Source organism: Falco peregrinus, chromosome 5 (assembly GCF_023634155.1).
Source record: "Falco peregrinus isolate bFalPer1 chromosome 5, bFalPer1.pri, whole genome shotgun sequence".
Taxonomy (NCBI): domain Eukaryota; kingdom Metazoa; phylum Chordata; class Aves; order Falconiformes; family Falconidae; genus Falco; species Falco peregrinus.
In genome coordinates this window covers 57210406-57238040 of record NC_073725.1, presented here as the reverse complement: position 1 = coordinate 57238040, position 27635 = coordinate 57210406, and the positions used below count along the sequence as shown (strand labels likewise).

The 27635-nt window shown below is 41.8% G+C and overlaps 1 protein-coding gene across 2 annotated transcripts in view; it reads right to left on the bottom strand.

The window, feature by feature from the left end:
- PRKAG2 (protein kinase AMP-activated non-catalytic subunit gamma 2) overlaps nucleotides 1–9800 on the bottom strand; it is a 223515-nt gene extending 213715 nt beyond the window's left edge. The window contains exon 1 of one of the 2 annotated variants that reach the window (XM_055803360.1): nucleotides 8637–9800. In XM_055803360.1, the coding sequence (XP_055659335.1) occupies nucleotides 8637–8768 (132 nt within the window). In that variant the 5' untranslated portion in view covers nucleotides 8769–9800. The remainder of the gene's footprint in view (nucleotides 1–8636) is intronic. The other variant, XM_055803362.1, reaches the window with a different exon arrangement.
- Between the last annotated feature and the right edge of the window lie 17835 nt (nucleotides 9801–27635).

Below are 27635 nucleotides of genomic sequence, written 5' to 3'. Positions count from 1 at the left end.
CTATCCAAAACAAACAAACAAAAAGACTAACATTTCACAACGTTCAACAACCACATGAACCACATGGAGGGTGTGATAATTAGGCACGCTCACTGAAGTACCACTTTGGATGCTGGAAGTTAATAGTCTCCCCTAAGTTATCTAATATACTCAGTCCTTGGTCCTCCTGATCAGTCTGCCAAAGAGTCCCTACCAGTGTTATTTTAGAACACTGCATGACTGTCTGTAGACATTAGACTGGAATCCTTTCACATCACACTTACTTTCAAAAAGCAAAAGGAAAACCACTTTCCACCATTGCTGACTTAGGTTGAGCTTGCACATGGATCTTTATGGGACAAATACCACAGGAAAAAGATGGGGCTTAAGGTTAAGAAAAGTGAACTAGGTCTCAAGACTTCATGAGTCCAGTTGTCACACTCCTGCACAACATGGGGCAAGTTGCTTAAACTCCAGCCACCTACTTGAATATCAGTACTGCAGGGACAATGTCATTTCCTCTCACCTGCCTCCAGTCTATAACATCTATCAAGGCTTTAAATGCTTCAGAGAATTTGACTTACTAACATATGGATCCTTATGCATGCATAGACATCTAGTTCAACAGCATTCAGTCATGGATGGAAAGAACATCCCTTAAGATGTTTCAGTGTTTCAGTGTGGCACAGTGATACTTCAAAAGTTTATTCTTTGTGGACTTCAAGCTTCAGCCATTCAGAAATGCAAAGCTTACGTCAAGGACTCTTCTCTGCCCAACCTCAGGCAATACACCAGACAGAGATTCAGGCAGCTAGGCGATGATTTAGTGCTCTTAACCCCGAACATCCTTCCTCATGCCTCTTGGTTTAGATCACACTTCCAACATAGAAGCCATGATTAATACTCAGTAACAGCAAATCCCCCTCTAATTAATTTATACAGAAGGAATGACAACGCATGATGAAAACCACATTCCAGAAGATGCAATGCTCTACTGAGAAGCTGGTAAACTCCCATACGTATTGTGATAACACTGACTAAGCACCTTTTTTTATCTCTTCCTTACCATCCCTTTCTTCCACAAGCCTCGTTGGCACTATTGTGCCTCCAGTTTCAACTCCTATCTCAGAGCCTGCTTTTCTCAAAGTCTCTACACTACACAATCAAATCCAGCTTCATTCCCCACATGGACTCTATGCTTCTGGGACAAGATCCAGCCAACTGTAGAGTTAAATTCAATGTGCCTGTGTAGTGGCTGAACTATATTTACTCTCAAGGAGCTCTCACTTGCCCAAATGCATTCCTTCAGAGCAATGAAACTGTGCAATCTCCATCCTTGGTGATATTAAAAATCTGATAGGACACAGTTCTGAGCAACCTGCTGTAGCTGACTGCAGTGACCGGTCAGCAGAAGGATTGGACTAGACAATCTCCAGAGGTCTCTTCCAACCTCAACTATTCCACAATTCTTTAAAAACACTTCTTAGAAGTTATACCTTTTAAAGGCCACATCATCAAATGCAAGGCAACACAGGCTTAGCAAACATATTAAATGCAGAACTATGTAAAGGCATAGAACAGTCCTGAATCTGTGGAAATTTGTCAATGATTATGGCTAGGTAGCAAAAACATAAGTCATTGTGACACACTTCAGTATTCTGTGCATAATTCTAGATGTCTTTCCCAGTTTCCATGTAGATCCATTAAAAATAAGTGGCATGCAGGTAACAATCCATTTCTTCCACTAGGCAGGCTATAGGCAATGTTAATGGCACCTGTTTAATCCATCATATTCTTACAACTATACCTCTTCTATGGACAGCTTGCCTTCATTGAAATGTTTCTTCATGCTTGGATTCAAATGTTACCCCTAATCTGGCTCACCAAGTATTGATTTCTCTAATTCCATGGAAAATGTGTTTCCAAACTTTTCTAAAGGAATCAACAGGCATGTAACTTCCACAAACCAGATCCGAACTTCAGTCATTCATAAAAGACCACTAGTAAGTCTACAATTGAGCAGGAAAATCCTGTGATTCGTAGTGCTGCAAGACAGTACTCTGACCACTCAGACAGTTTTTCTTTCTTCAGCTTGCAGAAGGAGAGTATTTTCTTATTTTCATTGTTCCAGCAGTATTACTGACTGAAAAGGTAACCGCAAAATGCACAATGCCTGTTGTGAATAAATGATGATAAAGGCTTCATAACATGACAGATAATGCTTATGATGCACATGCTTCTTCCTAATGAAAATCCAGATCAATTAATGTGTTCTCCAGCAACTTAAAAAAGGCATATAGCTCTATCACCCTGATTGCAAAAATAGATTAAGTCTTCAGCTTATGACATAGGTTCTTGTTTTGGAGCAGAGGGTCACAGGCACCCTTTGCAATAATGACCATAAAGGTCTGAACAATCATGGTGTGTGATATAAATGACAACCATGAAACACGTACTGCAATGCATTGGCTATGCATCCTACTAAGTCATGCCTACATAATGTAATTTACTGTCATGCTAAATTATACGAAAATTTAAAGCACGCTATGTACCATTCTATGAATCCTCAATGTCAAAAACTGAACTACCATGTTATGTTTTGGTTCTCTACTGTGTAAATAATGCTTTCATGCTTTAAAGATTCCATATGTAGTTATATGCAAGCAATTTAAGAGAGACAGTATTACAGAAGCAAACACTAAACTGAAGCATTATGCTCCAGTTTCTACAACTACCTAAAGAATAAACACAAAAAGCATTCTGCTGCAGAAATTGTCATATACATCACTGTTTCAACTCACTGCTAATACTAGAAATCGTTCACTACTAGCATAGCACTGCATCACCAACCCAACAATAATACTTTATATTTATTGATGGCATCTTATATTTATGTGTATACCTAAGTTCTCCTTTCCAGGAGAAAAAACATACTCCATCCAAGATACATTCAAGCTGCTTTTTCTTTTTGTCTTTGAAGACATGCACAACTCTCCGTATTTGTTAGGCCATAACACTTTCTCCAGTGTCTACAGAAAATTAAGACAGCAGTCCTCTGCAACTAGATCAGGCCCTGAAAGCAGACTAATTGTCAAAGCGTGATGATCGGTTTAGGGTAACCTAGCCCACTAAGGCGCTGTTTCTATGCCAGACAGACATATTCTGTGACATCTCCTGTCTGCCACCAATGTCTTCCTTGATGCTTCATTTCTCTTCTTTCATTAGTCCCTATGCATGCGATGCCTTTTGATATAAATTCACCTCTTCTTCAAAGGGATGAGGATTATATGTGGTACTTACTCAACATGAATGTCCATAATTTGGTCTACCAACCACCATGGTGACACAGTTTTAGCTCCTTTCTACTCCCGTTAGCCCTGCCAAACCAGCAGACAGGCACACCAACCTACTTCGATGACTGTCCATACATCATCAACAAAATGATTGTTGAATCCTGTCTTCAGAGTCAAATTCTGCTTTCAGTCACAACTGAACAGCTCCCTTGAATGCACTGTGGTGCAGGTCTGTGAACAGGCACTGTAACCTCCCAGGTGGAGACCACTACCTTCCACTTCACTCTTGATCCCTCTAGAAGCATGCAATTTTCTTCTGTTTCAGTAATTCCCCCAATATGAGCACGATGTGAGTAACCTTCCCTGAGGCCGTAAGTCTCACCATCCACATTTCTGTGAGGTTCCTTCCACATTCATGACTTATTCCTCCAAGCAAACTCACATTCCTCTGAGCCAACAGTCCTCACAGGCTCACAGGTATATACAAAGGAGGTTGGATGAGACCATTTAGGAGCAGAATCTCCTACCCAAAGAAGTGATATTTTAAAGAAGCAGTACTTTTCAATAAGCTGATGATTAGTTTGTCTCATGCTTTAAAACAAAACAAAAAAAAAAGACTAAGAACGTCCCTAATTACAGCAGCAGCTATTATGACTGTAAACTTGAATCCTTTCTTTTTTTCCTTCAGATAGATTCAAAGTGCAATCTCAACACTCCTGAGCAAGTACTCCTTGCCCTTCCGGATCCTTAATATATCAGCCCTTTAGGGAGGAATCCAAATTTAAACTTCAAGGCCACAGAGGCTCAGGACAACTCAGTCTGCCCTATGATAGCAAGGAGGAGGACAGCTGCAGATTTAATTCTAGTGAAATACTTCTCTCTCCTCTGTCTCGCTCTCCCCCCACCTCCTTTTCCCAAGAAAACAAACATTTTTTTCATGCCTAGATCACACTGGAAGCTGATTCCCTCACCTTCTTTGAAAGAATCAACCAATTTATTCCTCATCTACAGCTTCCTAAAGTGATCCCTAAACTGAAGTGCTGTTCTTATCAGCCCACCCAGCAATTACTGGGAGACAAGAAGCACCCTGCAAAAACTGTGTCAGAACAAAATCATTTCACAGTGATTTCTTAGGCATGCAGCCATTAATGACTTTGCAAATGTGGAAAGCAAGATGGAGGGGCAGAGCCCAAGCCAACACTAGCTGTCAGAACATCACTGTCATCTATCAGGTTAGAAATATTTAAGCCATCTGATGTTTCAGCCTGGCATCCCAACATAACAACAGGCCTGGAAACAGCTATAAATCTGCACATTGAGGGGTCTGTTCAAAATCACAGAAGTTGACAAAGAGATGGGAGAAAGCGTGCAGAGGTGTTTGTGTGACATTGAAAATAAAGGATCATGATCTCCAAGAGCATGCTTCTAATGCATCAACTCTGCTGTCAGGGTTGAAGTACCAGAGGCAACAGCCACTTCACTGAACTGAAAGATGTTTTTATATTCATTTGCAGATGTTATTTTTGTCATCCTTGTGAAAAAATCTCTTTGTTCTTTTGAATAAAAAGTCACCTTGTGATATATTTGGGAAAAATCCAAGGAAGTGGCAAGGTTCTGCAATTTCTACCTGCTGGGACCAGCAGATGCTTGGCACTTGCCATGGTGAAGCTCTCGAGACAGGTCCTGCCCTCAGTCGTGCTAGTGTAAATACAACATAACTTTGCTGGCACTGACTGAATAATCCCAGATGAAATTCAAAGTAAGCAAGAGCAGAAACTCTCCCTTTTTTTTTTTTTTCAGCAACAGGATTACAACGGTAACAACGTTAGAATAGATCAATTTTGCAAGATGACAAAAGAACATACCAATCTCACTGCTGTGAGCTCCTGCTCAGCAGACAATTGCATCCCATCTTAGAACAGTTTTTAAAATGTTCAAAGCAATGGCCAATCATTAACTTCTAATGGCTTAAAAAGGAATTTTATAACGCTAATGTCTTCATATTACGGATGTGATGCATCCAGAGAGCAAAGGTTTCTATTCAAATCTGTAGCAGCTTTCAAAGATATTTGGACCAGAAATTTCCATTTAGGCATCTCTAATTTCAAGACTTCAGAACATGCTGCTGGGAAAGATGGAGGTTGATATGACCTCTACTTTACAAAAGCTCCTGCAATTATATTATAGCCTATCTAAATTACTAGGGTTTAGTCGGTTCTGTATTTACAAAGAAAACAACAAAACAAAAACTTTTTCCAATCAGTCCAGCAATTTAGCAAATACTTCCCTGCCACATTAACAGAATAGAGTGGCCCCCGCTTTACTCTTGGCTACTGAGTGCCGAGTTGAGAGCAGCTAGGAAACCCAACTGGCAGGAACTTAGTGGTCTACCGCTATTCCCAGAAGCAAGGGCTGGGCACCACCCACTTGTGCCAAAGGAGACTGAGCACAGAAAGAAGGTGAAAATTGAGTGTTTCCAGGCTTTTTGTATCATGTCTTGTTCTTGCTTGAGAAAGATGTACCTGAGAAATACCCTGGAGTGTTGCAAGACACAAAACCAGCTTTCTTCAATTGATCCATTTTTTCCCACTGTCACAGGTAAACCAAAAAAAGAAAAAAATCTATGGGAGAAGGAATAAAAGCATACAACTTTCTTTTCAGGCACACCTCTTATTCTGCAATCCTCTAACCTAACTGTAGCATATTTTGGATTGTTATCCTTTCTTTTTTTTTTTTTCCCCCCACAATATTTGTCATTACTTTTTCAGTTAGAATTTCTACATGACTAATAAATACATTTTAGGACAGCCTGCATCGCAACAGTACCTTTTTGTCCCACTGCTTTCTCTTTCAGAATTGACTCCTCTCTCCCTTCCTACTCAGACCTTTTTAGTCCTTCTCTTGTTCCTAATTTGAAGATCTCAATGAGCAAGAATTACATGTCTCAGCAATAAACATGATCTCACAGCAACACAAAGAAGAGGATGAACAAAATAAAAATTACTGTCTGGTGAAAGCTCCCTTGACAACTACAGCTACACTGACAGGCACCACTGAAATAATAGGAATGATGCTTCAAAACAACAGCCAAGAAAACGTTATGAAAGAGAAAAAAAAACAGTCTAAATGGATCTTTTCAAATGCAGATTGCACTGTCAAATGAGGAGAATGAGAAAAATGTTCGTTCTTATAGCTGGTCATATTTAAACTCTGCCAGATTACAGAAAACCATCGAAAATGTCAGTACAACCTGAAAGACACTGGGCCCAATAGTCCGTGTCAGGGATGCTAGAAAGATGCAGAATGGAACAGGGGAATCATATTTTGGGGATAGAGAGAGATGGAAGGTGTTATCTCATTACCAAATAAATCTTGAATTTCTTCCAGCTGGGTGAACAACTCATGTCAACTTCAGTGCCATATCAGGCGTTTACAGGCTTGTATCTGGATAAGGACCACTACCTAGATGACAAACTGCACAGCAAAGAAGCCAAGATATTAATGAACATGAAAAAATATGGCCCACTATTAATGATGTTCCATCCAAGACAGAACTAAGGCAACACTTAGGAAGAAAGTTTGTCTGTGGGCTTAGGGAGGCAATTAAGAAAAAGCATTAGCCTTCCTCTGTCAATAATGCTTAAGTGCAAACAAGGTACTCAGGCGTTTTTTCTACCTTAGCTTTACAACCATAAAATGAGCAAAATTGCTGCAAGTACTGGTGTGGTCAGAGTTATCTGGTGGTCAGAAGGTATTTCAAAAGCACCAGATGGATTGTGTAAAAACCTGCAGCAACTGCAGCATCTCCTAAACCAGCTACAGCTCTTCAGCAGGCAGAAAATGCAGCTTTTTGGAGCAGAGGTGGAGATCCAGCTGCACCGAAGTTCCCGGCTAGACTGAGTCAGAGGCGGGGGGGGGGGGGGGGGGCGAGGGGAGCGATGGAAAGAAATGGCAGAGACAATGCAGCAGACAGGGTGGAAAGGAATAAGGTGTGCAGGATGAGTGGTGCTTTGGTGTGGTGTATTTTGCATCTCTATTGTGAAGTACTACTGGTAACATGGCAAAGATTATTGCCTAAAAACTCCAGTCACAAATGTGTAGGCGACACCCATGTTAGCACAAACAAGACCCATTTCTCCTAGTACTGAATGCACACAAGAGCTCCAGAAGTTTGGCTTAGGCTCTTGGGCTTGCATTCCTCTCCAGAGAAAAATGAAATCCGCAGAAGAGCCATGTATTCCTCCTCCATTTTATTCCACACACTCAAGACACCTAATAAATTTGCTATGATTTCTTATTCTTCCATAAAACAAAAGGAAAACTTAGAACCAGAAATATCTTTTTCCTCCCTGATAGGCTGGCAGAGACATGTGTAGGACTGTTTCCCACTCTTACATAAAGAGATTAAAAAATAAAAATAAAAAACAAAACCAAACCCAGTTTTCACAGAAAACTATACAGGGACTCTGTCATTTCTTGCCAGAAGCACCAAACCCAAAAGAGTATCAGGACTGAGAATAAAAAGCTAAATAGTTACATAGATAACAAAAACATCGTAATAGTAAACAAAAACAATAACCAAAGTTTTGAAAGGCATATAAATTCCGAAGCCAGAGCCAGCTAGCCTTTTAGTACTCACTGGCAATAAAAAGAAACTTTTGGTCTGAGGTTATTCTGTATCTACATACTGTAATTTCTTGCATGTTTCTTTACAATGTCAATACACAAAACAAAACAGTCCGTGAACAAACTGCCTAGCTCACTAGTCTGCTCCACCAAGGCAATACAACTGTCCCTGCTCTTTCAGCAGTAAACAGAGTGCTCGAGTCCAAATCTGAGAGAGCCCCGAGCTCCCCGGTGCTAGGAAATTCAGATGTGGATTAGTCTCGAGAGAGGGAAGAGTCAGATTAAACACTGATTCAGTCACAGGACACGGACAGTTCCCAGAGCCAAACCTGGGGCTGCTGAGACCAGCTTTTGGGGGTGAACAGCCCTTTTACTAAACCACGCTGCAAGTCTGTGTGTGAACTGGATGAGCCATACTGAACCAAACCCACAGCCCGGGGCAGGGGAGCAGCGGTGCAGCTGGAGTTATCCTCGCTCCTCCGTGCCACGGTCGCTGCACCCTGAGCTCCAGCACTGCACGGGGGGCAGAGACCAGGGGAAGACCCCATGCTCCAACCCACCCCACATGGAGAGGACTTGCCTGTTGCATCGGCTACACCCCCCAGCCCAGCATGCCCCAAACTTCAGACCTCAGCGGCAGAAAACACCTCTCCCAGCGCTATATGTCAGAGAAAAACATGCCCCAGCGCCCAAGCCACGCCAGCTGCCCAAGCGGAGGAAGAGGAGGGAGCCACTTACGGGGATGTGCACTCGCAACATAAGTTTCTTCTGGCTGGAGGTTTTCCTGCTGCTGCTGCTGCTGCTGCAGCTGCTGCTGCTGCTGCTGCTGCTGGAGGCATCCTTCTTCTTGTCCATGGCAGTGCTTCCCATCCCTTCACTCAGGCGTGGTGCTGGGCGATGGATCTGGAAAAGGAAGCTCCTCTTCCACGTCTCCCCACCGTCCCACCGGCCGCAGTTACTCCAGGCTCCTTATTTTCTTTTTTTCTTTTCTTTTTTTTTTAATAGTCTTGGGAAATGGGGGGGTGGGGGTGGGGGGGGGTGGGGGGGGGTGGGGAGTGGAGAAGCAGAGGGAAGGGGAGGAGTTTCTCCAGCTCCAGTCTTTAATCCCAGCAGCGAGGTGTCAGGGAGGACCTTCTCAAGAGCATGAGATGCCCTTACAAACGCTGCTCGCTTTCTCACTCTTCCGCCCTTTCAAAAATATCCGGAGCATCCTGGGGAGGGGGGGTGAGAAAGTTTCCTTCCCCTCGCCCAGCCCGGCCGCACTCTCCCCGAAACTGAAAAAAAACCCCAAACAACTCCAACACGAAAAAACACCCAAACGCCACGAAATCCCGAAAAGGGGAAGGCGCTGGGGCGAGGCTGCTGGCAGGCCGGGGGTGGCGGGGGGCCGGCCCGGGCCGGCCCGGGCGGCGGGGCGAGCGCGGATGCCCCGCGGGGGGCTCGGCGGGGAGCGGTGCCCGGCGCAGCCCGCGGGGAGCCCGGCCGGGGCGGGGGGAGGTGTCGGGCGCCGCCGGGAGCCCCGGCCGCTCGCCAGGAAGTGCAAGGCGAGCACAACACAACCTTCCCCCGCGCCCCTCCGCGTGTGCGGGCCGCCATGCCGAGCCCTTCGGGGGGCGATGGGGGGGGTGCGGGGGCTGTGCCCGCATCCCCCCGGCTGCTGGAGCACGGGGGTGGGCGAAAAGGCTGGCCTTCACCTTACCAAAGGCGCACAAAAGCGGCGCGGTTCCTGTCCCTCCCGACCTCACAGGCTGACTCCTCACCTCCCTCCCCCCGGGGTTTCTCCCGGTGGTGCCCTACGGGAGGGTTATTTCCCCCGCAGGCAGCCCCTTCCCACCGCGCCGCGCTCCGGGCCACCAGCACCCCCGCGCCAGCCGGCTTTGCGCAGCCCGGCCCGGCGGCTGCAGCGGCCCCGCCGCCCGGCGGACGGCGCTGGGCACGGGCAACGGCCCCAGGGACGGCGCTGGGCACGGGCAGCGGCCCAGCGGCACGGCTAGGCTCGCTCCGCCGGGGACCGTCGGGGCTGCCCCTCCCCGGGCTGCCGGGGAACTTGTGCCAAGTCCTGGAGGGCCCCAGTCCACCCCTGAACAGTGATTTTTCCGCTCCCTCCCTCCAAAGAGCCTTCAAACGCGAATGCAATTCAGCCGGGTGAGAGAGGCGGCTCACACCCCGCGGGCAAGCGCTGTCGGCGTTACAGGGGATCAGAAAATGAAGAGCTTTCAAACCCGCGTCACCTGTGGCTGCACCGGCGGCGGGGCGCAAAGCCATGCCCATGCCACCCCTGCTGCCCGGCAGGCTTTCAGGGCTGAGAGGTTTGGACAGCAAAGGGAGAGGTGCCTTTGCTTTAAAACAGCAAGTGGTTTTCATAACAAACATACATTCTGGATCAAAATAGGAGGTTTTTGGTTTAGAAGTGACTCTTCTTCCCTTGACAATCTCTGCACCATCTTACACTGTCTGAATTTGACATTCAGACCAAGGCCATCACAGCCCCAGACTTTTGATCACATCACTTAAACACAGATTTTCACTGGGTTCAAAGCTGTGCATGTATGCACAGCTGAGCCTACACCATATTACCTCTAACAAATCTTATAGGAGTCTATAAACCAATGGTTTATAAGCATTGAGGGGAGAAGCGGAAGTGTTTTCCATTAAAATCTTATCTTCTGGAAAAAATATAGGAATGGGATGGCTCTCTCCAAGAAATACAAGAATTCAGGCCTATTTCCCTTCTTACAGAAGTCTCAGGGTTTAACAGATGCAAAGGAAGTTCAGGCATAAAGTCTGTAGCAACTTCTCTAAAACCATACAGAATCAAATACAAATACGAACCTTCTGCTTTAATGTTACATATATAACTGTCCTATAGGTTCCTACAGGACATCATGGAAGGAAACAAACGCAGAAACGAGACTGCAGGGGTTGACAATATTGTCACCGGATTGGAAAGGGATATTAGTGGCACATGGACAGAGGAAGCAGAATTCCCCAAACAGTAAAGAGTGCTTGGGGCAGCCAGCGATCCTCCCAAAAAAAGACACCAAAACCAAAAAAAGAGGAGTGGGTCTGTAACACCTGCTTTCCCCCTGCATTTATATACGCTCTTCTACCAATGAAGTGCTGCTGCTAAGGGGTATGGGAATGACTGGTCCCTGGAATTGAGAAATGAGAAAATTACTAATAAATGTGTCTACCAAAAAACTGTCATGACATTTTTCATTGCTAGTATAGTCTTGAAAGTTAAAAAATAAGGGAAAAACAAGGTAGAATTTCTTTAGAACTATTTTAGCACTAAGTAACATAAGCAAGCAGATCTCCTGGGTGTTCTTTATTAAATTAACAAACATTTGAGGTGGAATAAGATCTACCATATATAATCCATTCTCTTATTCATGCAGGATTGTTTCCTACAATATTATAATTAATTTTCTACATTTAGTGTTTAAAATCTAAATTCATTCCTTTTTGTCTTGTCGATTATTCATACGAATAATGGTGGATCATGTAAAAAAAGTTTCAGGAATTAAGATAGAAGCAGTATGACGAAACTCCCAAACCTAAAAGACCCCCCTGAATCAGTCACCCTCCCATCACGATATTGCCTTAAGCATATTTATAACTTCAGTAATAGCACAATGTGGGGTTATTCTTAATTTTCTCCTTTGATCCTCTAAGATGCCCAATATGACCTTTGATCCTCCAGTCATATTTTTAAACTTTTCATTGCAGCTCTGAGGATTAGAGACACAATAAAAAAAAAAAAATCCACACCAAAACCAAAGCCAAAATCCTCCTACAGCTGCTAGACTTCAGGAGCTTGACTCCCCATAAAATCGAGTGTCAGTAAGACCCTTCTATATAATAATCAGCAATTATTTTAGACAGTAAGGCATCATGGTTTTACCCTTATTTTTTATTATCTTTTGGGGACAAATGCAGCCACCTTATGAACAAGCAACATGGTAAACACTTTTAATGAGAATGAAAATTATTTTTTCCACATTAAATCCTGTCAATTTGACCACTGACAACCATGCTTTCAAAGGCACTTAAGCATCTAAAGTACTCCTTTCACAGACAAATGGGTACCACAATACTTTTGAGAGTATCACCCTAAGTACTTAAAGGTTTCATGCATGGGGGGGGTGGGGGGGAAGATCTCAAACACACCAGCCACATTTTGCCTCTCCCTAATACCACCTCGACTCTCCCTATGACCAAGCCATACCTATAACTCTGCAGAAGTAGCACAGACATTTTTGACTACACCCCATAATAGGACTTGCCCTATTTATTCCTTAAATACAGGTTGAGTCAATTTTTCCATTATAAATTCCCAGAATACATTCCTAAGTTTATAAAATAGCCATAAAACTTTGCTTTGAGCCTTGGTTGTATTGATTGTAGCTGCCGTAAGTAAAATAATATGTCACCAGCTAACTTTTGTGCTTAAATTTCATATGCAATATAGATTTTTTTGAAGACTTTTCATTTAAGTGAAAAAGTGTGTCTGAAAAAAGTAGTGCACAGGGAGAATTCTATGAGTTGTTGGTAGTTTTTAAATCTTTATTAAAACCAGCCTGTTTTGCTAATGCTTTAAAGTTTGTTGTTAGTAATATTGCCAAGCACTCATATATTTTATTCCAGAAAAAAACTATCTGTGAAAATAATTATTGTTCTGTCTCTTCAGATGACATATACTAATCTTACTGTGAGCACTGAACGTAGATTTTTCATGCAAGCAATCTATAAGTATTTTGTAGCCACAAAAACCTGCAGAAGTCCCAGTTTTGGGGATTAAATTTCCCACTAAAAATGATGCCTATATTTTACCAGGATAAATAGTGTAATTTCTCAGATCAGCTACATTATTTCTTATGTACATGTATACACATATGCTTACTTGGGACTCTCAAACCTTTTTAAAATGTTTTCAGGATTTAAAGACAAATCCTTGAAAATCAGTATGTTTTGAAATCTGGATGCCCAAGAACTTGTCTGGCTGTTACTGGTATCTGATATCCCAGCACCTAGTATGCTTCATCACAGCTATTTTTCTTTTTATTTTCTTCTTATGCTAACCTATATCCGTGTTGGTCTCTGCAGCTCTTCTGCCTGTCCCTTTCTGCTCTGCTTCATATTCCACCTCTTGTTCTCATCCTTCCATTTTTTCTCCATCTCTCTCTGTTCCCCACTTTGCCACTCAGTTTCTTGAGCATGCATGAAGTCAATTGTTTGGTTTCTGTTTAACACATTTATTAGACTGAATTTAACCCTGCTGCATAGGGCTCCTTAACTTAATCAACAGCACTATGTAATTAACATGATGCAGTATAGGAATGCAGTAATCCCTGCACAAGTCTTTATTGCAGAGTCCAGAGAGGACACGCACCCCTACATCTGTCTGCTGATACACTCTCACCTGCTACATGCTGACAATCGGCAAAGCGCAGGGAACAGTTTCAAGTCAAGTAGAATATAGGCAACATGAAGATCTGCAGCTAAATTGCATTGTTTGCAGCAAAACTGCAAATAAAAAGAGATGGTCTTCCATGGGGAAACTTACAGAAGAAATTGCAAGCCTGCCAAGCAAACCTAACTGGCTGAAGTAAGGTGAGATAATGTGGTTAATGAGAAAGGAACTTCTGGTCCCCACAAGGTTCCTAGGAACATAACAGCAGCAAAGACTGATAAACTTTTATGCTGAAGGAGAGAGGTTGTGTGGTCAGGTGGCGGTACTTTCTCTCCAGGCTGCTAGATGCCTTCTGGTACACAAGTGGTTACTGTAGCCAGCCGCACATGGTGCTGTTTTAAAGCTGCTCGCTCTAGTTGAGCCATTCTGCCCTACAGCTCTCTCCCTCTTGCTCACACCATTTCTGCTGGTGTGCTGGTCACTCCAGAGCCACTGCACTGATTCATCCACTGAGTCAGCAAGATATCTTCTCATCTGGACCATAACACAGAGGAGAGGAAGTGAGAGAGAAGTAGTTTAACAGGAACTTCCTAGGCTGTTTCTCTAATTTAATGTGATTGCTAATTTCTCTCCAAACGGCCAAAGGCAGGGGCAGGTTTTTGAATTTTCTTTACTAAAAGGGTCTCGGTTGCAGATCTTCTGCAGCTTGACAATTAATCCTGCGTATCAAAAAATTTCAGAAGCCTTCATTTGAAATTAGTAGGCCCATACAACGGATTAATTTGGTACATAGAGAGCCATAGTTGACATGGGCACTGGTGCAAGGACTGGCAGGAGGGTCCCTGTTTTGCCAGCTGTAGTGCTTGCGTCACTGTCTCCTGTCTTCATAGCTCCACAGCCACAGTCCTCCCACAGATGTCCATGTACTCTGTAGTACTGACACCACAAGAATAGATACAACCAAAGTAAATCGGATGGGTGGCACGATGATGTGACCTGAACCCCATTGCATAGTTCACATTAGTGCCAGGACTGTACTGTAGACTATCTGACAGGTAAATTCAGATCCTCATTTGCATCACTATAGTGTAAGCATAAAATAAGAATAATACTCTCAGTGTCATCTCTGCATAGAAAGTAAGTGTCTGGGAGACCCGATTAGGTATGAACATGAAAAACACATTTTCTTTTTTGAACCATTACAGCTTGATAAAAGACCTTGAAGCTGATTTTTCAAGGTTCACACAGCCTCTGTTGGTTCTGAAAGCCAGGAAAGCCTTCCAATGATCAAAGTACCTTCTGAGATAAATAATATCTATTTTTTTTTATATTGGTTTCTACATACAAAAAAATTTCCATGAACTGGAATGATGCTGTTCAGCCTCAAGTTTTCTTAATACTGAAGAATCACAGAAGAAATGGACAAAGCCCTGTAATGCATCTGATTTCCTCCTTACTGATACTGGGAAATTTCTTTTGTGTTTTCTACTGATTGTGATTCAGACTTTCTGGCTGTTAGCCAGACACAATACTTAGTGCTTTTGATTTGCACACATGGGCCTACAAATTGGACAGATAACCTCAATCAAAATTTAATATAGCAGATTATATGCAAAACCAGTGGAAAATACCCATACAGTGCGATTTTTGTCAGTCCTGCAAATTAATGCAGAGAAGTACAAATAGGTTTGAAGAGGAATCTGCTTTTAATTTTCTTTTCCAACAGTATGTGTAATGCGGTACATTAGCTAAAAAGGCATCTAAAGGAAACAGAAGCATAGTTCTATCAGATATGTGTGGGCACAAGAACAAAAAGTGTTTTCAGCAGTAAAAATCTGAAAATACTTCCATGTTCTTCCCAGTGAACTGGGAAGAATTCAGAGAGCTGAAGAATTACAAATGCACTTTCTGTGAGCCTTCTCTGTGCGGTAATCTAAGAATTTCTTCTTTGGCATAGAGTGTGTTGGGCCTCAGACAGTACAGTAGGCAGTAACAATGCTTTCCTTCTGGAGCAAAGTGGGTAAGACTGCCCCAAAACATCAGCCTGTTACTGCTTGTTGGTCCAGATGTAGAGAGAGGTGAGGTTTCCAAAAGCAATCATAAGCAGTCAATTCCAGGATCTGTAAGATCTCAAAGAAAATAATTTTTGCATGTTTATCTTCAAATTTATTATGCTGCAAAGTATTGGTGGCAAGGTGTCCCAGAATATACCTGTAGCAGTGTTCCTCCCCTTGACCTCCACCCAAGGCCAGTGGCGAGGCTTAGGGAAAGCAAAATCACACTTACCAAGTCTATTTCCTGAATAAAATAATTCAAACATGTTTGCTGACATGGTATTAACTAATAACAACAGAGCACCAGAAATCACACTGTGTGTGAAGAACCAATGAGAAGGCAATAATTTATGGATGAGACACAGGAGGGAATAAAAAAGGAAGAAACTGCACAATGATACAAAACCTCATCTGTACAATGGCTTCCAGATGATCAGAATACATGCTGAGACTTTGCTTGGCAGGACCTGTGGATATCACAACATGTGTGCGACAAGATCCAAACATCAGAAAAGCATGAGAGGTGAATGGCAACTTCTCCTTGTTTTCACAAATAAATTGTATTTCTCTTGTAGTAAGAGCACAGTCTCTCTAAATTAGTCTTGCTTGCAACAATCCCAATACATCATTTAATCTGCAGCTAGCTATTATGTCTAATTGAAGTGCTGCAGAAACTGGTTTTATGCATCTCCATGTGTGATGAGTGCAGGGATGCATGGTGAGCAGGTGTGAAGTGTGCATTGATACAGATCCAAGACGCCATCTCCCCAGAAGAAACGGTGACATGTTGGAAAGGTTGCTCAGAAACAATGCTTTCATCTGCACTCGCAAACCAAACAGCATCAGCACATGGGCCTGAGCACTGTCCTGTGACTGTCTATATTGTTTTAAATTGTTCACAGTCTCTGCAGAGTTTTGGCTCAAGCTAACTACAACTCTCCAATACACTGCCAAGGCATGGTTCAGGAATTAACACTGGTCATGGATCATTCCCAGTAGGAAGCTTGAACACGGCTGCTCTGTCTCAGAGATAAGAGTTTTACTACAAGCCATGCTGTACCAGCTGGTCTCAGGGCAAGAAAGCCATCCGAGGTCTGCACGCTAGACCTGTGCCAAGAGGATGGCAATGTTAGATCCTGGCTTCTGTGCACACCTGGGCTCTCTGCAGACAAAACTGAAGTTGCTCCTCAGTCTTTTCCAGGCCTGTCAGCAGACCACTTCCATAGGAAGAGACAAACACAATGTTCTACTATAGTACTACTGTTTTCAGCAGAAAATGAGTGATACAAGGAGGAATGCTCTTCACATTGCGGTGAGGTGTATAATGATGAAGGTACCAAGGGTCATAATCATTAGCAAATCATTCTGACACATGAATGGTGATGGATATATCCAGTTAAAGACTACAGATTGTGTGTTACCCTAGCAACGATGGAATTCCAAAATAAGTATGTTTTTATAATGTAGCAAGCGCAGATTTAACACATTTCATTTTTCAACTCAGTCTGAGATTCTAAAGCCAAGAGAATAGCTTTAAATCTCTCCAACAGTGTTAGAAAGTGGTGAAAATGACAGTAAGGGAAGACTTACGGTAATATAATTTCACATCAGGAAGAACTTTTGTTTTGAAGTATCTCAAAATAACTATCATTTTCTTAAGATGATTCTTAAGGTCTAAAATCTTATCAAAAGAGTTTTAGAAGTAACTAATGTCCAGAGATGACCCTAGAAGTGCTCCCCACACTGAATCCAAAGAGGTCCCCACAGATGCTAGTTAGTGTGATTCAGTGTAACTTCATTGTGAGGAGAGCACAGAGAACAACAGCCTTGAATTGATGTTACTTTAAGTCAAATTGACTTCCTCATTTGTGCTGTTTACTCCTTATTCAGCAATCAGCTTACAGAGTCAAACAAACAGAAGCAAGCAGCAGGAGTATCTCTTGTTTTAGTGAACGAGGATAGGGTCAGAAACTCACACAAAGTGCTGGGGAAGTGTGGAAGACAATAGGAAGCACTGATACAGTGCAATTGCCTGCAGGATTCGTGAAGAGGTGGGATACAAAAGATCTGCTTGGAAAGAACAGATGTCAAGGTCGTATTCACTTCCACAGACCAAGAAAGTCACACTTGCAAGGGTGAGAGACAGGGTCAGGTGCTGGGGAGAAAACTGGCAAGATTCAATGCAGAAATCTTTCCCAGCTGGAATATGTGACAGACAGCTGCCAACCAGACTGAAAGGAGGCTTCTTAGTAAAAAAACTGAAAAATAGCATGTAAAGAGTAATAATGAAGTCCTAAAATGCCCTGATGCCAGCCCTGAGAGATCCCCACCTACAGACTAAGAGCAAACCTGACAAGGGGGCATGTGCTTGAACCATAATTTAGAGACAAAGATCATCAGGTGTTTATTTAGTGGGAGAACTGGTAGAAAATGAAACAGCTGAAAGGACTGTACCATCCCCTTAGCACCAGGACACTTGCATGGGGTGACAGAATTGGACTGAGGCCAAGCAAAGGGCCATGTCTCCTCCTCTTCCAGTGCCCTTCCCTATTCACAGAGCACCTAGATCTGGCAATGCTTAATATCATGACCTACCAAAATCCTGCAACAAAGCACAGCTCCTAGTGTGAAAAAGTGGTACTGCTGTATGTCAGAAGACTAAAATCAGGAAACACTTGTAGGAGAGGAACCTACATATTGGAGGAGAATGAATAGCCAGAGGAAGAACGAAACAAGATTATAAAGTCCTGTATCAGGTGAGATGCAGACAACTTCCACATCTTTCTGCAAGCTTCCCAGATAGCAGGAAATGTGTAACCTGGAACTTATGGTCTTCTTTTTAAATATAAATTCATTTTCTTCTGTTTTCTGGTATTCCTGAAAATGTGGATGGGAAACGTGGGAGACTCTCTAAGCTCACTAAAACAGATTCATAGAATCATTTAGGTTGGAAAAGACCTTTAAGATCATCAAGTCCAACCATTAACCCAGCAGTGCCAAGTCCACTGCTAAACCATGTCCCTAAGCACCACATCTACACATTTTTTGAACACTTCCAGGGACGGTGATTCCATTGCCTCCCTGGGCAGCCTCTTCCAATGCCTGACCATCCTTTTAGTGAAGAAATTTTCCCCAGTGTCCAATATAAACCTCCCCTGGTGCAACTTGAAGCTGTTTCCTCTCATCCTATCACTTGTTACCTGGGAAAAGAGACCTCCTTTCAGGTAGTTGTAGAGAGAAATAAGGTCTCCCCTGAGCCTGCTCCTTTCCAGACTAAAGAACCCCAGTTCCCTTGGTGCTCCTCATAAGGCTTGTTCTATAGACCCTTCTCTGGACATGCTCCAGCACCTCAGTGTCTTTCTTGTAGCGAGGGGCCCAAATCTGGACACAGGATCTGAGGTGTGGCCTCACCAGCGGTGGGTAACAGGGGGATGATCAGTTCCCTTGTCCTGCTGGCCACACTATTTCAGATACAGGCCAGGATGCTCTTGGCCTTTTTGGCCACCTGGGCACACTGCTGGCTCATGTTCAGCTGACTGCTGACCAACACCTCCAGGTCCTTTTCCACCAGGCAGCTTTCCAGCCACCCTTCCCCAAGCCTGTAATGCTGTGCGAGGTTGTTGTGAGCCAAGTGCAGGATCCGGCACTGAGCCTTGTTGACCTTCATACAACTGGCCTCAGCCCATTGATCCAGCCTGTCATATGTTCATTATTCCCGAGCATTACTCTGGTCTACATAAGAACCATTTCCACTGAGAGATGATCATGAGATGAGGCATCCCAAGAGTCTCAGTGCTCCACTCCAGTTTGTCCTGGCAAGCCGTTATAGGACCACAACAGCCTGGGTAAAAGGAAGGTGAGAGCAGTCATACTCCAGCCAAATTTCTTCCTGCCCATCAACACTCTAGTGATGGCATGAGGTTAATCATATAGAATAATTTTTTTTTATTGCAGAGTAGTAAGCTCTAATGAGCATTATTCTATTGTCTGAACTGATAATAGAATTAATAGTTATTCAGAATTATCAGAATTATGAATATATGAACTTACATTTAATATATAGGAGATTATAATGACAAGCATTTTTGCCTGTGAACTCCAAATCAGAACTGTAAGACATCTCTATTTTGACTGGCATATACTACAAGAGTAATTAAATAATGTATAATTAAGAATACAGAAGTACCATCAATATACAAAAATCACCATAAACAGGTCTAATTTTATATTAAATGCCAAAGTAAAGGTACAGAATTGATAATATGCAAGCATAAACATATGAGCATATATGGCATATATATCTTAAACTGGTCTCAAGCATTCCATAAAAATTGGCCCCAAGGTAACTGTATTTTCTAGTGAGGAAAAAAGTGTTGATAGTTTCTTCTGGAAGCAGGCCACTAATTACTGAAGTTGGGGCAAATCCTGCAATCATATCATAACAGAAGTTTTGTTTTTATCAAGACTTTAGGATCCATACTAAACAAAACTTATCTCACTGCAAAAATAAAATGCAAAGTACTTAGTACAATGTGTTTGATTTTTTCAGATTTGTTGTTCAGATGCCACTCATGGGCAATTGATATTCACAATTTACTTTTTGGTATTCGGATTAACAATTACACTACTCTTCAAATCCCTAAGGTTCGCTATCATTCAACTCAGCAGCAAGACTTGGCTCCTGGGAGTGGAAACTCAGACATTTAATTTTAAGCTCTTTGGAGATGAAGGGACAACTTTTCCCATTCATGTCTTCAGAATCTGACAGTAATCCCTTAGCAAAAGGCTTAGTCTTATCAGAACACAAATATCCCACAAAATTAGGGCAACTTCAGGAAAAACATTTTTGGTACTTTCTGCTCATTAACACTAAAAGAGAAGCTGAGGAAATCCCAATACCCAAACAAGATATATCAAAGTTAACGCAAATATTTATCATTTAATAAAAAAAATATTACTGCTTCAATGGTAATGTTGAGTGAAGGATACTATTTTCTTATCTGTAAAAAAAATGTCTCTTTTTAATTCTTTTCATAGTAAAGCTGCCTCATTATTTATCCTCTGAGTAAGCAATTACTAGCAAAGTTGATCCCGGGTAGTGTATGCTGGTTTTCTCTTTAATATCTACTATGAGAGACCAGATGCTTCAAGTCACAAAAGCCAAAACCACTGAAGAATTGCTCTAAGCAAATAAAAGAGCTCTTGGTATCAAAGCATCGCTGGGCAGGAGGTAACATGTACTTTCTCCTTGAAGAAAACTGGAGAGCACTGGAATTACAGATCTATACACTTTCAAAACCCATCAGCATGACTGTGAGAGTGTTCTCAGCTCCAGCTCAAATCAGTTAAGCTGAAATCTAAAGCTGATACAAGAAAAAATGTAAAAAAACCTGGCATGTATACATTTAGTCAAGGAATTAGAATAAGTTTCTTATATATAACAGCAAACAAGTTCTGGAATGGATTTTTAATGAGAAACATGGGCAAAAAAATCCCAAACAGCAATATATTAATAAAAGGGATTATATACAACATAATATGGGTAATAAAAGGTGATTGGAATATGTTCCCACACAGAATGTAAACACTAATCCCAGAATTAGGCCCAACAAGGTGTGACAACCAAAAGATTAGTGTCAGATTCATGGCTGGATACCACAACTGAGTCTGCCCTACCATATTTTTCAAATATAGCTCCCAGCTTACCTCATATTTAGAGAAAAAAAAAATGTAACCCTAAAACCTTGGTGCTCTCAAGCTTAAAAGCCAAAACTGAAAGCACTACAAATTAGCTCATCTATCAAGTTCACTTTGAGTTATAAGTGGAAATCAAAGAATTTACTTATTTGAGTGATAGACCATTATTCCCTTAACAATAATGTGGATAGAATTTAACTATTCAAAAGCTCCAGGTCCCCTTAGTTTTCCCAGAATATATGTGCCTGTGCAGAAGGAAAGGTGAGTTTCCCCAAAATTCACTGGGAAAGGATAAGAGTGACTCATTTTACCATAGTCCTACAGACTGTGAGAGAGTTCTGAACACTGAGACTCTCTCAGAGGTCCTGGCATGTCCTGGAAGCACCATGAAGCCAAAGAAGGTATGGTATCACCATGAGAGTAGCAACTCAAAATGACTTCTCAACCAAATACCAATTAGCCTGGTAAAGATTACTGTAATTAAAGTAAAACTTTTTGTAATAGCTCAGAGTATTTTAGGGAAGAAGTAGTCTTGTGGTATGAAATCTGTGGAAGTTAAATACTTCCAGAGCACAAGGCAATTCTATTTGGAGGTAAAGGAGTACAATCAGTGAATAGGACAACAACAAAAAAAAAAAGCACGCAAGTTAAGGAAGGCAAATAAGGGTGGAGGCCAAATCAGTTCTCAGCTGCCACTGGACATGAGAGTCCCAGACTACATGCCCTCTGCAGCTACTATTGACACAGGAATGCATTGTCCTCTTTGTGCCCCCCAAAACACTTCAGGTCACTGAGACCTTCTCCTCCAAGTCAAATGTCATGGTTAAGTTCAGTTTTATAGTGGTTTGCAGACACAGTGTGTAAATGCTGAGTAGCACATGGAGCCCCCAGAAACTTCCTAAAAGCAAATGCTGAACTTGTCTCTTGTGAGTAACACAAAACCACAAACCAGTCTTTTCATGTGCCTTTATCACATCAGATCTTCAGATTTTTTTGTAGTCTCGCAATGAGCCAAAGTAAACCTATTTTTCTTGCATTATCATTAACCTATAAAATCTCCATTTTCTCTTTTGTTAGACAGCAATGTTTTGGAGCCCTTGGTGATAAACATTGATAACCATTGCTCAACATTTTAAAATGTGCCTATTTAAACTTGGTATGAGTATTCTGCAGCTTTTTTTTTTATGTCCCTCCAAAGTGTATGCATGCTTTCTGCAAAGAAAATAAATAGAACAAATATTATGGCACCACAAGCTGGTCAATTATTAGCTTTTGCACACCCAGATCATGGCCTTTCTCTACAAGGACACATGTTAATATATAATAGAAGTGTATTTCAGTTCTTTTTTAATTGATTTTTCAGACACATATTGCAAGATTATAAGGTCAGCTGGAAAGAAAGTTCATCAGAGGCCTTTCAGGAAAATGTGCTGCTAGCCACATATAATGAGAAATACAGCTGGACCTAAACATATGAAAATTATTTTCATTTTGTAGCAGTCTTAAGGCTGGCATTTGATATGAACTCACCAGCTTCACTCAAGTCTGGATGAACTGTCCATAACAGTCTTAAAACTGTGATTCTGACAATTCTCAGGTCAGAGAGATGTAATAAACGTAGTGGGCCAAATATACAACCCACTTTTTCAAACTACTGGTGCCTACCACAGCTGTGACTATCTCTGTGAAGATGCAATTGCTATATAATATATAATCATAGTTTTGAGGATGTAGAAATGGTTAAGTGGGGAAACAGCAAACAAGTTTAATCTGATTTTGTGCATAGGAAATGAGGTGGCAGGGAACCTGAAATGGCTGGGCAAAGTACACACATCAAAATTTTTGTGGCTATGTTCAGAGACAGAACTAGGAAAATGTGAGAGAGAAATGTTTTATTCTGAGATGAATTAAGGCAAGTCAGAGTTTTGTGAACCAAAATATTCCTAATATACACTCACAGATAAAAATGATCAGATGAAAAACAGGCAGAAAATTAGAGAATGGTAGCCAGACAATAGCAAACTGACTCATGCAGCCTGAAGACAAAGACTGAGCCAAGGAATCAGAGACCAAGAAGTAGCCTGGACTCATCTGGCTCATTGGGGGACTTTTGATAAGATAAAGAAAATCGTATCAGAACAGTCCAGTTCACCCTTCAACAAACCGCCTGAACTTTGTACTGTTGTGTCAGATTTGGGCAGTTTTAATGCAAGGAGGACTATATTACACATCATCATGCTGTGCTGACGCCACATTTATTCTGTACCAAGTTCAAAGTCTTACAGAGGTAAAAACATCTGAAAAAGATTACACCAGAAGTGTAAAGGTATAAGGACAGTTCACTCCTACACACAACCCTGCACACAAACCCAAAGAACTCGAGTGGTACATTCAGTGTGTCTAGTGGCTACACTCTCCATCTTTTTGCTAAGCAGAGGTGTGAGGGTCTCAGTAGGAAAAGGGCTCTTGTAACTAAGAGTTCCTGAAACTATCTTTCTAGAAATGCCAATTCCCAGTTTTGCCATCCATTTATCTTCAAGTATTCCATTTAAATTGCTAAAAATGAGCTAATCTCAGCTGCATTTTCAAATGGAATTATAATAATTATTTATTATTTATGAATTGCACATTATATATTTATAAATTATGATTTGCAAAATTTAGCACCCTGTCTGTTGGGACCTGTAAAGGAACACACACACAAACCAAAAGTAATTCAAAACTGAAGCCAGGAATGTGTTCTAATCAAAGTGTACAACAGAAAAATTAATTAGGCACTTTGAAGAGACTAGTGTACAGAAATGACCTGTCTCCTTCATTTACTTGAGTCTGAGTGTCCTATCATGAGAGATAAGAAGGGGAAGTGTTACCGGTAAGTGACAAGACAGCGTGCTTTAGGCTGGAACAGCTGTTCCAGGAGACTGAGTAACCCATTTATCACCAGAACATGAAAGATGTAGCTCCGAAGTTTTCTAGGTGAACCAAGTCTGATATAGACAGCAGAAACTAATCAGTCCGTTAGCCTCTTTCTGGATGAAGTGTTGGAGGTGCTATGAAAGGGCTTTATTGCCAAACATAATCTTAGTGACCCATCTTGTATCTTTTTGTAATTTTTTCCATTATTGAAAATCTTGTGTTCTTAAGTATTCATTTATCGCTAAATCTCTAGTGGTAAAGCAGATTCTACACATCTGACACACGAACACAGCACTCCTTTCACTATCACAAGTCTATTACTGGGTGGTGGTAAGCTCCTGGAATACTTACCACACATCACTTGTGGAACTCCCACAAATCACGAGGGAGATCTACCACTGAGCTGCATGGTCTGAGCAACAGGGAGACAGCAGAAGTTTCTGGGGTAAAAACCAACACTTGCTTAAGCGAGTTTTAGTCCAAGTCTCCTTGGCAAGCAGCAAAGTAATGGAGGGGTTGGGGATTTAGGGTCACCACTACAATGGTATTTTTTAAGCTAGCAATCTAAATTACATCTCAACTTACGCTGATGAGATTCTCTGTTATATGTCTCATGTAATACATTAGTGAGGTGCAGATGGATCTAATTAGGTCCAGAAACTCGACAGGGAAACCAAAAAGAGTTTGAAACTGGGTAAATCTAGGACAGAAGCCTGAATGCAGCAAAGACTTTTCTGTTTATAGTGTCTTGGGGTTTAAAGAATGTTCATCTGCAGTTTGGGATGGGTTCACGTGCTTTATGGGTTTGTTTTTCATTTTGTTGCATCAGAAAAAATCTATATATAAACCCGGAAACCTGAGATACCGAAGTTTCTTTTAGCAGTATGAACCTTAACCTGGCCACACAAAGCATGCCTACATGCTATTAAAGAGCACAGTTTCTATCTCTTAACAGCTGTGAGGAAAACTTCAAGAATTCCATCAGTACAGACAGGTGTGCAAGGAACCTGGAATAAGAATTCTGAGACCTCTGTATTACCTTAAATGCCTCCTAATGGCAATCTGAAGGCCAACATTGTTAAGTAAGTTAATAATTAACTTATTAATATGCTTATCATTTATATTTTTTGTTCATTATTGTTTGCATAAGAAAGCAAATGCAGGTCAATACAGACACAAATGCCTTCCTTGGTACCTTGAATTGGGTGATATAGCTGCTATTGTACCACATTCTCCATCTTCCAGTCAGGGAGAAATCGAACTAGCAAAAGAACTGGCAGTTTTCTTACAAGCAGTTAGAGGATGTCTACTGCCAAATCATTTAAGACCTGCCTTTTGAGAGTACTGTGTGCTCACAGTTTTTTATTGAAGTAAGTGGGAGCTACAGCAGGTTAGGTTATATCTCCTTATGCCCTGTCCCCAGCATGGACCTGATCCCACATGGTTCATTCACCATCATGGACATTAGTGTTCTGAGGCAAGAACAAAGAAGGCAACAAACTCCTCCCATGTGGGAATTTTGCCCAAGAGAAATCTTCGGGGAGTTAAGTTCTGTGCTACTGTTTTCTCATTTGTAACCCAGGACTTACACATTTTCCCCGTTTCAAAGGGCTGTAGAATGATAAAAGGTTTAACACAGATACACTGCAGTAATACCATAATATGCTACATATCCATGAAACATTCTCTGGGAGCCTAACAGAATCAGACAAAAATGTTTTAAAAAGCCATAGCTGGAAAAGCAAAGCTGTCTTTTCCTTCTGTTTTGAGTCAGCTTTGGCAGGAAGGGATATACTGCAGAAAGCACACAGTAATTTTTCTGCTTTCAAATGTGGAAGAGAGTGAGAACTGTTACAATATTATTTCATTATAAAAGGATGATCTAAGAAATATTGTGTGGTTTACACAAATATCACTGACCTTAAAGTTTCTCCTGGTTTTGTTCAGGCTGTGTCCTGGACAGTGTGTAGGACCCCAGTGATCTGCATCTGCAAACAGAGAAGCATTTAATTCCAGATGAACACTTTTGTCTATAGAGAAACCCACTGAAGTCAGTGGAGCTCACTGTGTACAAAAGTGTGGTAGCTGTAGTCCAGCTATAGCATTAGACCTTTAGATCCTGACTTTCAGAACTGTTCAGCATTTTAGTGCTCCAAAAGCAACCTGTATCAGCTAGAGACAAGCAGCTACATAATTTTAAAACCAAGCACCATATTGGACTGGACACTTCTGGCTTAAACTGTGTGACAGGGCAATGTGTATTACCATTACTCTAAGGCCTGCTTTTGCCAACAATGTTGGCTAGTGAAGACTGTTGTGTAAAGGAAAAAAATATCCTGCAGCTTACCGTCTCACTTCGAATCCCTCATGCCTAGAACACACAGATTTAAAGGAAACTTTTGTGCAATACACAAAATAAAACAGCTGGCTGCCCAGAAGGCCTCACCCAAGACAAAACAGTAACAGTCCTTCAGTTAATCTATCTCCCTGGCTCAACGAAATGCCAAGGAATCCAGAACCTCCCAGACTTCTGGGAAGCAAGCAAATATCCTAAAATGCCATAAAGGTCAAACCATCTGATGCTTCTTTGCTGTCTCTGATCCATAGCTGTTAGGGAACTGCTAGTCCTCAGACCAATGGCTATTGACAATATGCTGGTGGCAGCACTAGCTGGCAGGATGCTGTCACTGCTAGAATTGTGCTGTTCCTCTTTATACAGCCAAAATGAAATCACCTCCCAGATTTCATTCCGAAAAGGCAAGGTAGCTGAAATTGCCGCTTTTTGAAAAACAGTGGGGGAATAAGAAAAAGGCAAACGGGAATGTGCATGTAGTTTGTCAAGGTTCATTTTTTGGTTTTGTTTAGCTAAATACTTTCGGTGTGCTGGAAGCCAGGAAATAGCCTTGGGCTAATACCTGCAGATTAAAATGTGAAGTTGATCACCACCAAAAATACTCTGTGACCTAAAATGAAGCTCTGAGTCATCATCACAAGTGGCAATAAGCAAATTGAAGAATTAAATTTCTTTAAACCACAGAATCACAGAATGGTTTGGGTTAGAAGGGACCTTTAAAAGTCATCTAGTTGAACCCCACTTGTGATAAGCAGGGACATCTTCAACTAGATCAGGTGGCTCAGAGCCCTGTCCAAGCTGACCTTGAATGTTTCCAGGGATGGGGCATCTACCATCTCTCTGGGCAAACTGTTCCAGTGTTTCACCACCCTTGTGAAAATCTTCTTCCTTGTATCGAGTTTAAGTCACCATCACGGTGATGGTGACTTTGCCAGAGTATCCAAAACTTAAGTTATACTTTTAACTCTGACAGCTTAAATAGTTTTTACTTTGCATGGTCTGGGGTCTGGCTTTCTTCACAGGGATTGATTTCACTGTTATATGATGTGATCTGATGGCAGTGTACCAGCAACACTCTGCACATTTCTCTGCTGTTAGTAGCAACTACTCTTGCCATTTCAGTCCTGTGTTTCTATTATTTATATGGAACTGGATTACTAGAAAATCAGAAAATCTCATAAACTTACTTCCCATCAATCCTTATCTCCCTTTCCTGTAAGTCAAGAACATCACTGAAGAGCTGAGGAATGGAGGCACAGTGAGAGTGATTTGTATCTGACGGTTGGTGGTCTAAGAAGAAACTG